The sequence below is a fragment of the Arachis hypogaea genome, chromosome 17 (assembly GCF_003086295.3).
Source record: "Arachis hypogaea cultivar Tifrunner chromosome 17, arahy.Tifrunner.gnm2.J5K5, whole genome shotgun sequence".
NCBI lineage: Eukaryota > Viridiplantae > Streptophyta > Magnoliopsida > Fabales > Fabaceae > Arachis > Arachis hypogaea.
This window is the reverse complement of record NC_092052.1, coordinates 40,485,495-40,504,826: the sequence shown is the minus strand read 5'-3', so window position 1 is coordinate 40,504,826 and position 19,332 is coordinate 40,485,495. Positions and strand designations below refer to the sequence as shown.

Genomic DNA, 19,332 nt, shown 5'->3' with positions numbered 1-19,332 from the left:
TATAGCTTCCATTCCCTACAGCATAATTTGAACCAAACTCGTAGCCAAAGGGGTGAGAATTCATAGTAACAAAAGAAAGTAAAAACAAAAACTAATAAGAAACTAATGAGAATAAACTCCTAAAACTACAAACAACTAACAAAGAAACGAAAAAGTAAAATTATTCACAAGAATTCACACGTTTGCAATAACCAATAATAAGGCACACGTTTGTAATTCCCCGGCAATGGTGCCATTTTGATGAACGGATTTTTGCTAGTAAAGAATTCACAATAAATTCCCGTTGCTAGTATAGTTTCTAAACCAACAAAGAATCCTTTCATACAAAAATTCAGTTGTCACAAGTAACAAACCCAATAAAATTAATAACCGAAGTATTCAAACCTCGGGTCGTCTCTCAAGAAATTGCAGGGAAGTGTACTTATAATTGGTTATGAAATTGTATCTTTTTGGGGTTTTGAATAAGGAACAAGAAAAGTAAATTGCAAGAATTAAACTAATAGCTAAGAAAGCTCTTGGCAAGATATGAGAACTAGAAGTCCTTTCCTAGTTATCCTTATCAATTGTGATGAGAATTGTCCATTACTCCCACCTAGTTAACCTCTAACTATGGAGGAAAGTCAAGTGGATGAATCAATTTGATTCCTCAAGTCCTAGTCAACTCCTAAGGAAAGACTAGCTTTAGAGGGATCCAAATCAACTAGCAACTTCTCAATTATCAATCAACAAAGGAGTTTGACAACTCAAGAGTCTCCAATTACTCTACCAAAGCCAAGAGGAGAAAAATCTACTCTAAAACCCAACCAAGCATTTTATCAAACACTTGGAAGGTATAACATAAGAACATAGAAATTAATAAGAGATAATAAAACCTACGTAACCAATTGCAAGGAATCAATAACAACAAATGAGAAAAGAAGTAATAAACATGAAATACCTCAAATTGCATTAAATAGAAAATCAAATCTAACATGGAATTCATAAACTAAATTGGCAACATAGAGTAATCAATAAGGGAAATAAATAAACTAGAATCTTAGAGCAATTAAAAGTAGAAGAGAAGCTAAATTAAACTAAAGTAGAAATCTAAAATTGGGAATAGCTAAACCTAAGAATCCTAAAACCTAGAGAGAGGAGAGAGCCTCCCTCTCTAGAAACTACATCTAAAAGCTAAAATTATGTGAATGAAAAATTGTATGAATGAATGAATGTGATCCCCCTACTCTACAGCCTCTAATCTGTATTTTTCGGGCTTGAAACTGGGCCAAAAACAGCCCAGAAATCGCTCCCAGCGATTTTTGATACGTCCAGGACGTGGCATTGTCATGCGTACGCGTCGTCCACGCCTATGCGTTGATTGAACTTTTGCAAGGTCATGCGTACGCGTGATCCACGCGTGCGTGTTGCTTAACAGCATGGCAACTATGGCAAAATATATATCATTTCGAAGCTCCGGATGTTAGCTTTCTAATGCAACTGGAACCACCTCATTTGGATCTCTGTAGCTCAAGTTATGGTCGATTTAGTACAAAGAGGTCAGGCTTGACAGCTCAGCAATTCCTTCAATTTCTTATATTCCTTCCACTTTTGCATGCTTCCTTTCCATCCTCTAAGCCATTCTTGCCCTGTAAATCCAGAAATCACTTAACAAACATATCACGGCATCGAATGGTATAAAGGAGAATTAAAATACACAATTTAAAGGCTTAGGAAGCAAGTTTTCAACCATAGAACAAAATTGGGAAGGAATTCTAAAATCTTGCTAATTGTATGAATAAGTGTGCAAAGGCTTCATAAAAACCACTCAAATCAGCACAAGATAAACCATAAAATAGTAGTTTATCAATGCACCACTATTTCGTGGTACATTTTATGCTTAATTGAGTGGATTTTATCCACTAAACTCACACTTATTCATAGAATTCGCATGTTTTACATTTTCCTTCCTAATTTTGTGCTATGATTGAAAACATGATTCTTTGGCCTTAAATTTGCTAATTTTAATCCCCTCTTATTACCATTCGATGCCGTGATATGTGTGTTAAGTATTTTCAGGGTTTATAGGGCAAGAATGACTTAGAGGATGGAAAGGAAGCATGCAAAAGTGGAAGGAATACAAGAAATTGAAGGAATTGCTAAGTTGTCAAGCCTGACCTCTTCGTACTAAATCGATCATAACTTGAGCTACAGAGGTCCAAATGAGACGGTTTTAGTTGTGTTGGAAAGCTAACATCCGGAGCTTCAAAATGATATGCAATTTACCATAGTTACCATGCATTTAGGCGACACGCACGCGTGGATCACGCGTAGGCATGACCTTGCGAAAGTTCATCGACGCGTACGCGTGACAGAGCCATGTGCTGGGCGTAGCAGAGTGGGGGAATCATTCATTTAACTTTCATTCACATAATTTTAGGTTTTAGATGTAGTTTTCTAGAGAGAGGCTCTCTCCTCTCTCTAGGTTTTAGGTTTCTTAGTTTTAAGTCTTCTCAATTTCAGATTTCTATCTTAGTTTAATTTAGTTTCTCTTCTACTTTTATTTGTTCTAGTACTTTAGTTTATCTATTTCTCTTGTTGATCTCTTTATGTTCCTAATTTAATTTATGAATTCTCATGTTAGATTTGATTTTCTATTTAATACAAGTTGAGGTATTTTATGTTTATTGCTTCTTCCTTTATTTGTTATCCTTGATTTTGCAATTATTGGTTTTAGTATTTACATTCTCTTGTTGCTTTTCTATGCTTTTCTTTTATGCCTTCCAGGTGTTTGATAAAATGCTTGGTTGGATTTTAAATTAGCTTTTTATGTTCTTAGCTTAGATTGAGTAATTGGAGACTCTTGAGTTATCAAATTCTTTTGTTGGTTAGCAATTGAAAGTTGCTAGTTGATTTGAATTCTACTAAAGCTAGTCTTTCCTTAGGAGTTGACTAGGACTTGAGGAATCAAATTGATTATTTCCACTTGACTTTCCTTCATAATTAGAGGTTGACTAAGTGGAGCAATGGACGATTCTTGTCACAATTGATGATGATAATGAGGATAGGACTTCTAATTATCAATCCTTGCTAGGACTTTTCATAATTATTAGTTTATTTTCTTATCATTTACATTCCTTGTTCAACCCTTCAAAAAACCCAAAAATATACTATCTCATAACCAATAGTAACATACTTCCCTGCAATTCTTTGATAGACGACCCGAGGTTTAATACTTCGGTTTATTTTATTTGGTTTGCTTAAGTGACAAACAAATTAAATTTGATTGAGGTTTAATTGTCGGTTTAGATCTACACTTGCAACGTGATTATCTTTGTGAAATTCTTTACCGACGATTCTTCCCCCATCAGAGATGTTGCATGGTCTTCTTGTCAGTGGTATGAATATAAAATGCATCTTCGAATTGGATCTTATCTAACATGGATCTCTCATGACCACTGGTTGATGCACCAAGATCCACCAGCTAGGTGAGGCTGTAAAAGGATCGTCCCAAACATATTGTGTCTGTGAGACTGGTAGTAGGGGTGGCAGTGGCAGTGGAGGTGGCGATGGTGCTGGTGAGTCCTCCCGATCGGCTGGTATGTCACCGTGCTCCTTCTGCCAGGCATACTTGGCCTCCTCCTCAGACTCGACATCTAACTGCTCCTTGTGAGGTCTGACCTGCTCCCTCCAGGGCGTCGTAGCTCCTCCACGGTCCCTTGCACCCCTCTCCCTCCTAGTCGGCCTTCGCGTGTCTGGTCGAACTAACTTGGCACACCTACAACAATCAGGGACATCCTGGGGAAGGTAAAGCATGTCTCAAGGCTGACTGGCGGTGCACTACACGTCATCCGAAAGAGTCAACAACCTAGGATCATCAAGCACGTCCTGGCCAGACAGATGTCTAAGTGACAAGTTTGCTAGTACCAAGCTCAATACTCATGTGTAGGTCGGTAATATGTGAATGGCTGGATGGAGATCTTGTGACCTCCTTCAAATCAAGCCCTCCATCTGTACCACTCCTGATGACGAGTGGGCTACCATACGTCCTCTCCCTGTCCTATGGTGGTGAGGAACCGGTCGACATTGACCGAGTCTCCAGGCACTGGCTTTTGGCCACCGAATTGGCATTTCAACTGATCAATATGGTGAAACTCAATAATATTGAAATAGACAAGGGAAACTATAGTCATCCATGTCCAGGTTGATGGGCTGCAAGACTAGGTTGTCGTACGGCGTCCACAGGAACTGTAAAATAAAGTGTAATATACCTCATTACATAGAACAACAAATCATTTAGAAACAACTAAATAAAACAACATCGTGTACCTCATGCAATTGTAACCAATCCAATGTATGATGCCATTGGAGGACTCTCTGGTCAAACTGATCCCTAATCTGCGTGCCCATACCTAACCTGTGGACATATGCAATAATAACAATGTCTCAATTTATGCAAGAAAAAGTTAAATTACATAAATAGAGAGGACAAAAACTGTATATAAAAATAGTTACCTCACGACTAGGGGGTGCGTCAGAATCTATCTATCAGGTGGACACCACTAACAAAATCTATGGTATATCCACGGGACTAGTAGCGGAGTGCATCCAGCAATGCCAGTGGTAGTTCAATGTGCTGCAGAGCATAACGAGTAGTATATCCATGCAAGCACAATAGATCTCCAAGATAGGCGGCGACACCTCTCGAAGTCCTCTAATAATGGCAGCCACATGATATGGACCTGATTGTTTGACTTGTCTGTCATCAGGTAACCCCCGATCAGCAACATGATGTAACACCTTGTGTACTGTCGGAGGGTGGCTGCATCTGCAGTAGCTAGCATATGTCGTACTTGTTCCCTCAGCCATGTCAACATGATGGAAAATGACTCCTTTCTCTGCACCCCCTGCTGCTAAGTATGAGGATGCCTAGCACCGAGGAGCTCCTCTACCTACTCTCAGGTTGGGTGCTAGTACCATGTTTGGAAGTCACACAAGCACCCACCCACTGGCTCTCCGTGCGTGAGTAACCCAAGGTGGTATACAACATCCTGTAGGGTGATGGTGCACTCACTCCAAGATAGGGGAAAGTGTGGGTTTCTGCACGCTAACGTCCCACGAATGTAGTAAACGGGGGTTGTCAAAGACAAAGTCCTAGAGTTGCACCGTGTCGCCAAACTCAGCCTCCCTCAAGTAAGGGAGAATGGCGTCTGGTGGTACAAGAGTGTGGCTCACTCGCCTAGGGAATAGTAGGTGAGGCCTCTGTTAAAAAATAAAACCTTTCAATAGCAAATCTATTCCAAAAGTAAAAATTTATATTTCAAAATAAAAAGATAAAAATTATAATAAACTATTATTTCACATTTCAGAATAATTAACTTTAAAAATGAAACATTTTAAAAATTTATCCAACATCATTACAATAAATATTCAGTAAAATAAGTTATCTAACATATTCAAAATTAAAATTAAAAATATAAAATTTAAATTAAAAAAAAGTAATAAATATTTAATAAATAAATTAAATTTACTGATAAGTTAAATTAAATTAATTAATTAACATCTACTAAGAACACATTCCACCACCTAACAAATGCTAATAACTGCGAACTAAACTATTTTATGTTACGAAAACATAATCTATTCTAGTAATGTATAACAACACTAAATCTATAAAAGTATCCTAACTATAATTATATGCTTATTTATTTAAAAGAGGAAAACAACAACATTAACCTGGAAGTCGATCGGTCCCACGATGTGCCAAGTCACATTCAGGTGGTTGATGTCATCATCTCATGCATCTGCGCATGCTATAATGTCTGAGTATCTCAAGAATATCAAGGAAAACATTTGACAAAGGGAGAAATGAAGGTTAAGTGGCATTGAGAGTGACACCTGAAGCGCTGTGAACGAGTTCCTTATATAGGGGCGTCTAAGCTTTATCTTGTTTACAGTATAAATGAAATAAGATTGCTTATATCATTTACATTGTCATAACATGTGCAAACACGATAAACGAGATAAGCTAAGTGTCATAACATGTGTGCAAACACAATACATGGACTCTGTGACATGTCTTATCTCATTTACAGCGTAATTTGTTAATTGTGAATTTGTGATTGAATATTTGAATTTGTTTTGATGTAACTGCAAGTTTAATTTGATTAATTTGTTTGTTAATTGTTTTGTGCATTGATTTAATTATTTTTGAAGACTTAATTTGTTGTGATGTAATTGCAAGTTTAGTTTGATTACAAAATTTTCAAAAATTTTCTTTACAAAATAATACTGATTCCTATACCAAAACAAAAATATATTGAATTAATTATACACACTTCTTATCCATAATAACAAAATTTTAGCCGTGCCTACCCTGTTGTATTTTTTAAATTTATTCTCACATATAACAAACCATACTGTGATACTGAAAGTATAAATACGAGAAAACAATATAAATCAGTCAATAATCAACTAATATTGATTTTGAATTTTTGGATGTAGAAATCTTCTGACGATTCCTTTTAATGATCTGATACATATTTGTTGATTAACATGAAGCATTCTATTTGTTGCATCAGATCTGGTATTTTTAATTCTTTCATAGCAGCTTGATTATCTTTCTCTTGATTGGAATTCACAAGCATCCTCTTTAAGCAACGATAAGGCAAAGAAATGAGTGGCTGAGAAGAGAGACTGGAAATTATTTTGTTGTTGTTGGAAATTTATTTAAATGACATATGTTTATTAATTTTGTATTTATAATTTTATATTATAATTTTTAATTTGTGTAGAATTGTGAATTTTTTTTATTAATTAATTAACCTAGATTTATAATTTTATCTTATTAGTAATGGAGAAATATTTCAAAAGAACCTCATCATTGGAGATTGGATCCCAAAACAATCCATCGACCTCTTCTAATAAAAAGAGATTGTTTAGTAACATACATAGAAAGAGAGACATTTGATTGTATTGACAATGAAAAGATTATTCAATCTTTTCAAAATATGCAACCTAGAAGAATGAAATTCTAAATTATTTGTTATTATTTTGAATTATTATTTTATTTTAATTTATTGGTTAAATAATTTAAAGAATATTCCTATTTTATAACATTATAGTATAATTATAAAAATTATTATTATATTATATATATTTTGCCCCCACTGAAAAAATTTTCTGGATCCGTTACTAATAACACGTGTGCAAACACGATACATGAACTCCGTGACATGTCTTATCTCATTTACAGCGTAAACAAGATATAAGCAATCTTAATTCGTTTACACTGTAAATGAGATATGTATAGGAATGAAAATCGATAAATATGCTACAAATTACCTATATCTGTAAATAAAATATTTAAAATATTTTTTGAAAAAAATCCTTACTTTAATTATCGTTATTTTTAAAATATTTATTTTAGTTGAGAGTTATTGAAATTAATTTTTAAATATTTTATTTTAGTTATTTTGATGGAGCAAAATTTATTAGGCTACGAGGCACCTTTTTTAGATTAGACTAAGGAGAGCATATTGTTGGAAGACTTGGACAACTGGTATAACGTTTAAGTTATGTCTTTAATAAAAATAAAATTTGTATTATTTTGAGCATCAGTTTTACATAAGTTTTTTTTTAGCCTGATAGGGTCTTATGGAGGCGACAGAATTTACTGGCGAGGCCCAGCGAGCATATCAGGACATATCTCAGACGTATTAGTTTTGACACGTGGCCTACATGATTAAATAGGACATGATTGGACATTAATCTCCGCATTAGTCGAGCGATGGTGGCCAAAGTCTCACATTTTTCGCCTACCCTATAGGGAGGTGACCATTACCCTACATGACGTGATTTATCAACTGAGTCTTAATGTTGATGGAGATCCAATTAGTGGCTACATGAGTGGATGGGAGTAGTTCTACGATAGACATTTCATAGAAGACTACCAGGCCCCAATCATGGACGAAAAATAAGTGGACCATCATGAGCATATACCATAGTGAGCAGCCCACCTATATGTCCCATCTATCGAAACATGTTGCACTTGGTCATGTCTCTCTATTTTCCGAATTCTCAAATTGGGTTTGTTCCAGAGGAGCCAAATTCCTCCTAAGAAACCATTAGCATCAATCACTAAGGAGAAATCAAACCCAAAATTTTTGATAGAATTACTTGCCACATACTGCTACACCGCATCTCTTGAATGACGGCAACATCAATCATCAGGTTTATACTGCCTACAGTATTATTTATGGTTGCGTTTATTTACATGCACGAGACACTAAGATAGAGACACAGAGACATAATTCATGTCTGACAGATGAGACATGGATAGAGACATTGTGTCCAGATATATTAAATTAGTGTATTTTGTCTCCATCTTGACAGAAAGGACACAGAAATACTAACAAGAGATACAACTTATTTTTCATTCTTTCTTTCATTATTCTTATTAATTTTTCATAATTATATTTTTTATTATTATATTTTCATAATTATATTTTTAATTATGAAAAAAATGAGGATAAATTAGACTTTCGTAATTTGTTCTAATTTATTACCAAACAAATACAAGAACAATAATTTTTGTATCTCCCTATCTTTTGTGTCTTGTTTTCAGTGTCTTGTTATGGTCTCACTTCTTAAAACCACACGCATCCTAATAGACTTAGCAAACTTTGGGCTCGCTGCCGCTCTAGCATTCCACGACAGGATAATCACAAAGGCCAAAACAAAGATGACTGAAGCTAGAGCTTCTAGGCACCCAAAGAAACACAACCACAAGAACCCGTTCATTACATACGAACATCTTCCCATCCAGGGTTTCTCTATCTCCCTAAACTGCCATAATAGGGTCATTAATTTTCGAATGTTGATAATTTCCGAGCCCGAGAAACCCGGGTCGCTAGGGTCTGGTGGTTCCGAATCTATGGCTAACATCTATCCTAGGTTCGGGGGTTTCCATGACCATAGTCTCCCCTATTGAATAGAAAAAAGGGTGCCAAGAGAGTTAGGGATGATTGAGTTGGGGTCTACAGGTGGCCACGGGTCGGGTTGGTTCGGGTTTAGGGTGAAAATAGAACCATTGAAACCCTAAACCCTAAACCCTAAACCCTAAACCAAACCAAACCGATTAAGAACAGATTGATTTGGTTCGGATAATTGGGTACGCGATAAAACAAAAATTCATAAAAAAGAATTAAAAAAATAAAATATTTCTCTTAAAAATTCTGTAAGTACAATAAACATATAAAATCAATAGAAATAATCCAAACATGTTAAACACCAAATATATTAAAAACTAAACACATTAAAATCCAAACATGTTAAACACCAAACACATTAACAGCTAAATACAAAAGTGCAATAGAAATAATCCTTCAAAGGAATAATCTTTCAAAGTCTTCACTCTATAATCCTTCATTAAAATGCATATATATATTTAAATTTTTTTTATTTAATTAATACATGATCGGGTCCACGGGTTTGTTCGGATTCCGCACCCTCAAAATCGTTACTCGAACCAATTACTAGAGAGAACCATTGGTTTGGTTCGAGTTAAACCTGATTATCCGTTGTTTCCAGAACCAATTTAATTGGTTTGGTTCGGATTTGAACAAGTAATCAGATACCCGCTACCCGTGCTCACCCTTACAGGTGGGATTTCAATCTGGGTCTAGGTATTCTGGTTTGCGGGGTTGGCTTGAGAATTTTTTTTTGCTAGGGATGTTTTTTTTTTTTTTTTGACATTGGCCAGGATGAACTACTTGGTAGGTACTACGGTTTTTGTGAGACCTTTCTGTTAAGAAAGAGTTTCAAGTGTACCGGAAATACCGGTGTTCTAGTTGTTTTAACCGTTGATCTGAATTATAAAAAATATATATAATATATATTAATTAAAATCAACAGCTAAAACAACTGGAATACCGGTGTTCTTCGATACACTTGAAATCTTCCAATCAATATATCAGCTTGCATATTTGTTCCCTTTTATTTTCTCATGCCCACTAAAGACGAGCCTGTTCACTGACTCAAAAAATCAAAAAGAAAGAAAGAGGCCCGTTTGTAATCGTAGACCACCTAAGGTTCTTGTTGAAAGTGTAGTGGCCAAAAAGAAAATAACAAAAGGTTTATTTGAAACAGTGTGAATGTAAAAGGAGAGAAAGAAAGAAAAGAAAAAAAAAGAAGGGGGGGGAGGGTGGTTAATGCTATACATGTTACGTCAAAATAATTAAGAATTGTTTGCATATGAACATATTTGCCAATAATCTCAATAACTATGAAGTCATTTCGGGGTTAAGAAGATAACAGTCCTGATACGTTTGGGTTATATATGGATATCTTCCTTCAAGAAACAACTATAAATGTGGAGAAACAACACTGGAGGTACTCCAATTCTCTCTTCCACACAACTTTTTCTTAGGTTATTAATCACTAGTCACCGTCCCTCTTTACCATATGCAAAGTGCCAAAATACAACACAAAGATCAGCAACTAAAACCGACCAACGAATAAATGAAATTGAGTGAGTTTCTCATTCTCAGACATATAGATCACATTTGAACCGGGAAAAAAAAAATTCATTGACAATCTGCAACCACATTGCAACTGTAATTCAGCCGCAGCAGCACCTGCTATTTTCTAAAAATTTGATGAATGCAATCCCATTTACATTTTAAAACTACAGATGAAAATCAGATTGCAAAAAATAAATAATCTAACAATTCCTTTGCCCCTTCTGTAATAAAAACTTTTAACTATCACTGTCCCAACCTAGTTCCTGGCAGGCTGGGACAAGCAGGTAGTAACCTTTAAATTCCAAGTAACTTTTCAAGACTGAAAAGTAACCTCAAGTTGAAGGCGGCACCCTCTACATAGAATTTTGAGGAAAAGAAATTACATAGAAACAGATTCAGACATCAGACAAAACCAATTAAGATATATAAAAGACACAATCAACGCATAGAAACTTGGAATTGGACTGCAGAAATGGGTAACACAACACTGACAAAACACGTTTATTGTCAATTAAGCCAGATGCTCACAATTTGAATTTTCAAATGGGTTCATACTAACTAGCATACTGTGCATGGGGTTGTCTGATTTTACAATCGGAGAAGAAACTTCAGCAGAGGAAAAAAACAATCATAGAAGACCTCATACCAACTATTCTGACTTCCTAGTCAGTGACAAGTCAAGATTACTCAACCTGTAGATGCCTCTAAGTATATGAATATAAGCTCGTTTTGTCACTCTCTCACACAAACATACATGAACATGCACACTCCTTTTCTGAGACTTCTTATTCTAGGTACTCACTTAAACATCAGAGCTAGATCAAGGAGTCAATCTCTTGATTGCATTTACCCATGATCTCCTAGACATAACCAAATTCTGCCAATCACTTGATTACATTCACCCCATGATCACCTAGGCATAACCAAATTCTGTCAATCTCTTCATTACTACTATCCAAGCCAAGAATATAGTGCCTTGCCATAACTGATTAAGGGATTAACTATCAAAGCCCTATCTTCCCTGAACCCAGATAGAACGACTAGCAGCTAGCAACTAAATTTAATAATTTTAACAGAAACCAATTCCAAACATATGATTGCCTACAGAGATTTCAAGAAAAATACAATGACAGCACTTCTATAAGAATGTTTCCACATTTAGGAAAATTGGCTGCCAAGGCCATGTCAATGGAATTTCAACTACACCAAACTGCGAAATCGTTCTCCTCCCCAACAGCCAAGTAAATCCAACTCCATAATAGATATATCACAGAGCCAAATTACAACAATCACGAGGCAATTGAGACAATAAGTTAAAACAATATCTACAAACAAGAACAAAAAAAAAAAAAAAGAGCGCTACTTATCACCTCGGCACTCAGCACCAGCTTCACATCTTCTCTGATCTTCAATGGAACACTTCATATTCAACAAAATTACACTTTCAACTCCAACAAGCTCCTCAGCCCCTACCAAAACCCTAAATCGCCACGGATCATGACTGCAACGGATACTTCCGAGGCCTTCCTCGCTTCCTCGGCCCAGATCCAGCAACTCCATTCGAAATACTTCCTCTGGCAGCCACCCTAGCAGGCGTCGGCGCTGCAACCGGCACAGAAACATTTCCCCCATTCTCCTGAACAGCCGCGGCAGGCATCCAATTCGGAAGTGACGACGCAGACTGTGGAGCTGCAACCGTGACTGGAACCGGCGCCGGCGCAGGCTCTTTCTCCGCAGATCCCACATTCCCAACCACAAACCCCATCGGAAAGAACCCCCAGCAGCAGTAATAGGCATCCTGCCCCGGCACCAGTGGGGGCAGCGAAGGAATCGAGATCCCATGGAAGGACCTGTCACAATTCTGGCACCTCAAGCAGCATCCCTCGTAAACCCTAGGGTACTCATACAACCTATAGCAGTACGGACACGCGGTCCAGAAATTTCCCGATCTGTTTTGCCCCTGCCGCTGCCTCGGGTTCGAATTCTCGTCCACCGCAATCTCGTTCCTCGCGGCGGACGCAGGCGTGTTATTAGTCATGCTGATATTCATCCCGTCGAAGCTTATGGTGTTACTGTTATTATTTGTCCTGGCGCTTGGGCCTGGCCCTGGACCAGGCCCAGGTCCCGTTCTACGGACCGGGAGCTTGTCTTGCTGGACCCAGCCGGGAACGGAGAGGTCGACTCGGGAGAAGAAAGAGAGCTCCTTGTCGTAGTTGGACTTCTTGATTGGGTCCGAGAGCACCGCCCAGGCGTCGGCGACGAGCTTAAAGGCGTGGTCGGCGTACGCAAAGCGGCTCTTGTCAGGGTGGAGGAGGAGAGCGAGGCGGCGGTAGTTGCGCTTGATGAGGTCGAGGTCGTTGGTGCGGCGGTCCACCTGGAGGATGCCGTACCAATCGAGTTGGTGGTGGTGGGGGTGGCTGGTGGCGGCGTTTGGACGGTTATCAGCGGCTAAGAGGACGTCGACGATGGCGAGGATCTGGTCGGAACCTTCTAGAAGAGGTTCGGTTTCTTGGGCGAGGATGGCGAATTCGCGGGAGCCGTTGAGATCGCGGGTGTGCAGGAGCTTTTCTGCGATCCCGAGTAGACGTTCGGCTTCTGCTCTCGTTGCCGTTTGCATTTCTTAAACTTTTAGGATGTTTTGGATTTGTTGTAAGAGAGGGTTTTGTTGGGTTTGGTTTGGTTTGGTTGATGCGTTTCTTGGTTGGTAGAGTGATAGAGTTACTGGAACTATTGGTAAAAGCTTCAGTTCTCAGCCATTCTCTCTCTAGTATGTACACACGCTTGACTGGCTTGAGGCCCGAGGGAGTACATGTTTTAGGTTTGTTTTATATAATTTTTTAATGAGATATTTGTAATTTTTAAAAGTATAATATAAGAAAATCTAACACTTAACATTTTTATTAAAATTTGGTCAACATAAAAATAATTTTATATTATTTAATATAATTTCACATCATTAAAAATACTAATGATGATTAATTAAAGGTTTACAACTCTTCTATTTTTATTTTGTATTTAATAAACAAAAAAGTTCTGCATTTGTATTTGTAATTTTTAAAAATAGAAATATTTTTAAGACTAGTAAGATATGATTTGATAAAGTGTATTTTTTAAAAGCATCATTTTTTATTTTGTATTTAGTAAATAAAAAATATTATAATTTGATTAGTAAATTTTTTATTTTATAAAAAAATTTTTTTTTTAAAAGTTAAGAATGAGACTTAAATCCAATATCTCTAAGTGAGAATTGAAAGAATATGCCATTTGAACTATTGCTCATTAGTACTTTATAAAAATAGTTTATAAAAATTGATTTTTTAAAAGTTATAGTATCTATATTTAGTAAATTAAATTAAAAATAATTTTAATAAGCAAAAGCAACAACAAGTGCATTTAGTAAAATAACTTTTAAAATTTAAAAATATTATAATAGATATTAACGTAAGAACTAAATTTAAATATTAATTAATATATGAGATTATATTAGACTTTTTAATTTTGATAAACATAAATTATTTTTGAAGAATTTTATTTCAGGTGCTTTTAAAAGCATCCTTTATTTTTTGAGAGCTACAAGTACAAGCACATTGTCATTTTTATTTACCAACCCAAAATGAAGAGCTTTTGAAAAGTGCAAATAAGCAAATCAAGCCTATGTACTTGTACTTGCAACTATTAGAAAAATAAAGATTTTTGAAAATAGTTAAAATGAATCTTTTCAAAGATAAATTTACTTATCAAAATTAAAAAGTTTAATATAATCTCATACATTAATCAATATCTAAGTTTAATTATTTCATTAACATCAACTATAGTATTTTTAAATTTTAGAAGTTATTTTACGAATGTATTTGTTGTTGCTTGTTCTTATTAAAAGCTATTTTTAATTTAATTATCAAAGGTAGATGCTACAACTTTTAAAAATTATAAAAAATAATAGTTTTACCAAACTAAGTCTTAAAGTAGAACTTTTTAAAGTTGACTTGTATTTATCAAAATTAAAAAAAATTAATATTATTTTATCTATTAATTAATTTTTAAATTTAACTCTAATATTTATGTCTATTATAATATTTTAAAATTTTAAAAATTATTTTATCAATACAATTATTGCTATTTATGTTTATTAAAAATTATTTTTAATTTAATTTATCAAATATAGATATTATAACTTTTAAAAATTACTTTTTAAAAATTATTTTTAGAAAATAAAAATTTTACCAAATCGAGCGTGAGTGTTGTTCGGTAAGTCGGTTACCGGACGGTTCAGATTGGGATCCGGGATGATGGTAGGGGCTCGTCAAGTCATGGACTGCCGGTCAGCGATACGCGAGTTCCCGAATACTTCGTGTAAAGGGGGGTGCCACCTGCAAAGACACTCCGACGCTCTTGTCAGTCAATGTGCAGGCGAAAAAGTGTGATATGATATGTGACGTATCTCTGGGGAAGGGTAGGTCCTTCCCCATATATACTGTGCCAGAGGTGGGCCCCGCAAGGACAGGCCCACCTTTCTCAAGGCCACTCCTGCACAGCTGTGGAGAAGCTGTCTGGGACGCGTGTCAAGGACGCATGTCCGGGTTGGCAGCGGATCTCCTTGCCTTCGACCGTTCGGGTCGGATAGTGCTCGGATCGGGCCGGCCCGCGAGTGGTTTGGGCCAGGCCGTAACAGTGCCTCCGACGCGCCAGTAATAATCGTGGGAGATATTGATGGCGCGTGGCTTCTTCGTTCGTGTGTTGTCGCCGGGCCGGCTTGCCGTGGGAGGGACGTGCCCCCTGCGCGCGTGTCTCTTGGTTGCTGAGGCGACCGTTTTGTCGCTTTGTTTTTCGTGCTGAGCATTAAATGCTCATAATGGGTTACAAAAAACTCCACGCACAAAGACCATTTTACCCCTGGCCTTTTCGCGCTTTGTGCAGCGGTTTTTAAACGGTTTCTTCTTTCCTTTGCTCCCACTCTTGCTATTCCCATTTTCTTCTCTCCCTGATATCCAAAGCTTCTTGTTCGAGCGTCTCTGTGCCTTTTCCTTTACTTTCAAGTTCCTGCAATCAATTCAGGTGACTCTCCATCCCTATTCTCTTGCGCTTTGCTTGTGTTTTATTGTTGTATGCTTGTTGCTTGTGTTTGTTACTCTGCTTGGTTTTCGTTGCTGGATGTCCTTCCAGTGCTTAGGTAGATGAGTTAGGGGAGGGGTACCATTCCAGGGTAGGTTTTTGGGTGGTTTGCTTGATAGGTGTAGATTCGTCCATGCTCCATTTTAACTGTTTAGCAAGATTATCGTAGTTTCTGGGTGTTTTCCGGGCTTCCGATTTCATAGTCTAACGGAGTGGTACCCCGCTTGTAGGTATGCCTCGCATTGTCGCCCGATGTTCTACTTCTGCTGCAAATTACGACCCGTACGCCTGGGTAACCTCCGATGTGAAAGATTCTCCAAATCAAATGGATCTAGAGGAACTGACGGAGTTCCGGCAAGCCGGGTACCTCTGTGGTGGCACAGACGAGGAGCTCAATTATGAGACCATCGTCCCTGCCCCCGATGAGCGGTTGTATGAGATCAACTTTCATGCTCCCCGGTTGCTGATTGGATTTGGTTTTATAAAGCCATGTTCACTCAGGTTGGTGTTTGGATACCGTTTTTCGTTTTCCAAATGGCGCTTCTTAGTCGGATATCCGTGTCGCCATCACAGCTCCATCCGAACAGCTGGGCTTCTATCCGCTGTTTTGAGATGGTTTGCGAGTATCTCGAGCTGCCAGTGTCGGTGGATGTCTTCCTCTTCTTCTTCAACCTTACCAATCCCTCCAAACAAGGAAAAGCGAGGAAAGGGTTCCTCTCCTTCCGGTCTGCCCAAGGTAGGAGAATATTTGGTCTGTTCGAGGACTCCTACCATGGTTTCAAAGATAAGTTCTTCAAAGTCCGCCCCGTTAAAGGGCGTCACCCCTTTTGGTTGTCGTTAGAGGGGGAGCGTCTCATCCCCACTTATTGGAGTTTTAGGGCGGGGTCGAACTCTTTTATTAGGGTGACGTATAAAAGGATGTCCCCTGTAGATAAGAAAATAGTCGATGTGTTATTTGATATTTTTGAGAAGAACCCCGTGAATCCCCATCTCCTCATGGGTGAACGGGAGGCCGCCAGGAGCTATATCCGTGAGTCATCTTGTTTTGTGTTTGTGTTGTTTGTCACCTTTTGCTTTACCTTGTCTAACGACTGATGTGTTTGTCTGTTTACTGCAGTGGAAATGTCTGCTACAGTAACGGGACTTGAGAATCTGATGAAGACCTTCTTCGAGGAAAGCGACGAGGAGAAGGCCGAAGAGAAAGACGCTGGGAAGTTGGAGGGGCCTTCCGGGGAGAAGGAGGGTCAATCTGTGCCCTCTCCCCAGGATACCGACATGTCGGGCAAGAACCCAGAAGGGGCGCATGCTTCTCCCCTTCCCGAGGTCGTCGTTGGCGGGCACTCGTCCTCTGCCCATCAGGAAGATGATGATGTGGAACTCATCCACACCCCTAAGAGGTGGAGGGCGTCTGCGAGCCCGGAGGGGACTCTCACCATCATGGAGAAAAATTTCGATGCTACAACCTTTATCGACTCGCAGCTGATCCCTGGGACGGAGGAGCATTTTCATGGAACCGACCTGGCCGGACAGGCGAGATGGATGTACCGGACTTTGCTCCGGAGGGCCGTGATAGCTCGAAAGGCTGAGTTCGAGTAGTCGGGAATGTAGGCCCTCCGGAGGAAGCTCGAGTCCTCTGCCAAGGCAAACAATGACTTCAAGGTGCAGGTTGAGCTGCTCCAGAACCAGTTGTCCGAGATGGGGGAGAAGTTCAAGGCATCCGAGGAAAAGGCGACATTTGTCGAGGAGAAATTGAAGGCTTCCGACGAGACGGTGGCCCGTTTAGCTGAGCGGGAGATGACCTTGGAGAGCCAGCTGAACGCCGCTCAGGGTCGGGTGGCGGTCTTGGACAAGGAGCGTGACCAAGCCGTGTCGTCAGCTAAAGCCGCTAAAGTCGAGGTCGAGGAGCTCCGGAAGAAGCTGAAAGCGACCAAAGAGCAAGGGAAGAATGCGATCTCTATGACTGAGGACGCCCTGAAGGCTCAGGTGAAGATCGTGGCTCCCGACTTTGACACGTCGGCCATTGGGGTCTTCAAGATGATTCAAGATGGCAAGATTGTTGACATGCCTAGGAAGTGATATGTTGTAACTTGGATATTTTAGTGTGAATTTGCTGATCATTTTGCTGAACGTTTTGTTATTTGAAACTTTATAACTTGTGCCTATCTTAGTCGTCTGGCCGGTTTGTCATTATTATCTTTTGTCTTTGCTTGTTGTACTGTTTTCATTACCGTCTTTTTGGGGCGGGCTTATTGCTTGTGCCCGTTTTGCCATTTTACGTTGATAATGGTTTTGGACCGCTTTGGTCGTGTTGTCGCCGCCGTTAGTTATGGCTGTAGTCCAAATGGTTCCCGGGGTGATCAGTCCCGGGCTGCCGTTTTAGGACGCAATCGTGTGAGACACGTATTGGGAAGCAACAGATAAGTAAGAAAATATTTTGACAAGTGAGAATTAATCGTCAGCTAGGCGAGTTTGTTAACATGGCAAGTATTCGATAGGAGTAAATAACTGCATTCCATGTTCTAGGGATTTCTTTGCCGTCAAGTCTCTCGAGCTTGTAGGCACCCTTGCCAAGCACTTTTTTAATTCTGTAGGGACCTTCCCAATTTGCCGCCAGATTCTCTTCTCCAGGGGTCGGTAGACCGACGTTGTTGCGTCGCAGAACGAAGTCTCTTTCCTCAAAATCCCTCCTGAGGACTTTAGCGTTGTAGCCCAGGGCTATTCTTTGTTTCAACGCCGTTTCTGACAAGTGGGCCATCTCTCTCGTCTCCTCCACCAGGTCCTTTTCCACCGCTTCGTTCACACCTGCGAGTAGTAGCCGCGGGCTCGGTTCGCCGATTTCAACGGGTATAACCGCGTCAGCCCCGTACGTCAGGCGAAAAGGGGTTTCCCCTGTAGCGCTTTGCTCGGTTGTTCGGTAGGACCACAGGACCGAAGCGACTCGTCGGCCCATGTGCCTTTCTTGTTGTCTAGGCATTTCTTGAGGCCAAGTAAGATGACTTTGTTTGCGGACTCCACTTGTCCATTTGTCTGGAGATGTTCCACTGAGGAAAACTTCTGTTTTACTCCTAGGCCGGTGAGGAACTCCGTGAACTTCTTGTCAGTGAATTGCGTCCCATTATCCGAAATGACGACCTCCGGGATACCGAAACGGGTTATCACCTGCCTCCACATGAACTTCCGGCAGTTGGAGGAAGATATGCTGGCCAGTGGCTCAGCCTCTATCCATTTGGTGTAGTAGTCGATGGCAACTATGAGGTATTTGACTTACCCTGGGCCAACCGGGAAAGGTCCCAGAAGGTCAACTCCCCATTGAGCGAAAGGTCGTGTGGTCGTCAGCAGGCTCAGCTCGGAAGCCGGCGCCTTGTGGAAGTTGGCGTTTTGTTGACACTTTACGCACTTTCTGACAAATTTCCTCGAGTCTTTCATCATTGATGGCCAGTAATATCCAGCTCGGATGAGCTTCCTCGCTAGGGCTTTGCCCCCGATGTGGTGGCCGCAACAACCCTCGTGGACTTCTCTAAGTACATAGTCCGTCTGGTCGGGGTGCAAGCACTTCAATAGGGGCTGGCTGAGCCCCTTCTTGAACAGTTGCCCTTGTATGATTGCATATCTGGCCGCCTCCCTTCTCAATATTTTGGCCGCTTTCTCATCGTCAGGCAGCTTGCCGAGTTCCAGGAAGTTTGTGATGGGGTCCAACCATGAGGGGCTTGACTTCGTCAAACGG

At 39.4% G+C, this 19,332-nt stretch overlaps 2 protein-coding genes across 2 annotated transcripts; both read right to left on the bottom strand.

Annotated features, from left to right (window-relative positions):
* Nucleotides 1-11,609: 11,609 nt before the first annotated feature.
* LOC112764396 (uncharacterized) lies at nt 11,610-13,294 on the bottom strand. Its single transcript, XM_025809967.3, has one exon. The coding sequence runs from the start codon at nt 13,114-13,116 to the stop codon at nt 11,995-11,997; it is 1,122 nt and encodes a 373-aa protein (XP_025665752.1). The 5' UTR covers nt 13,117-13,294; the 3' UTR covers nt 11,610-11,994.
* Nucleotides 13,295-18,063: 4,769 nt separating this feature from the next.
* Nucleotides 18,064-18,558, bottom strand: LOC140180585 (uncharacterized). The gene has a single exon (XM_072221828.1). The coding sequence runs from the start codon at nt 18,556-18,558 to the stop codon at nt 18,064-18,066; it is 495 nt and encodes a 164-aa protein (XP_072077929.1).
* Between the last annotated feature and the right edge of the window lie 774 nt (nt 18,559-19,332).

Excerpts from the sequence above, each read along its gene's own strand:
- LOC112764396 (XM_025809967.3), bottom strand. The coding sequence starts at position 13,116 with ATGCAAACGGCAACGAGAGCAGAAGCCGAACGTCTACTCGGGATCGCA.
- LOC140180585 (XM_072221828.1), bottom strand. The coding sequence starts at position 18,558 with ATGGGCCGACGAGTCGCTTCGGTCCTGTGGTCCTACCGAACAACCGAG.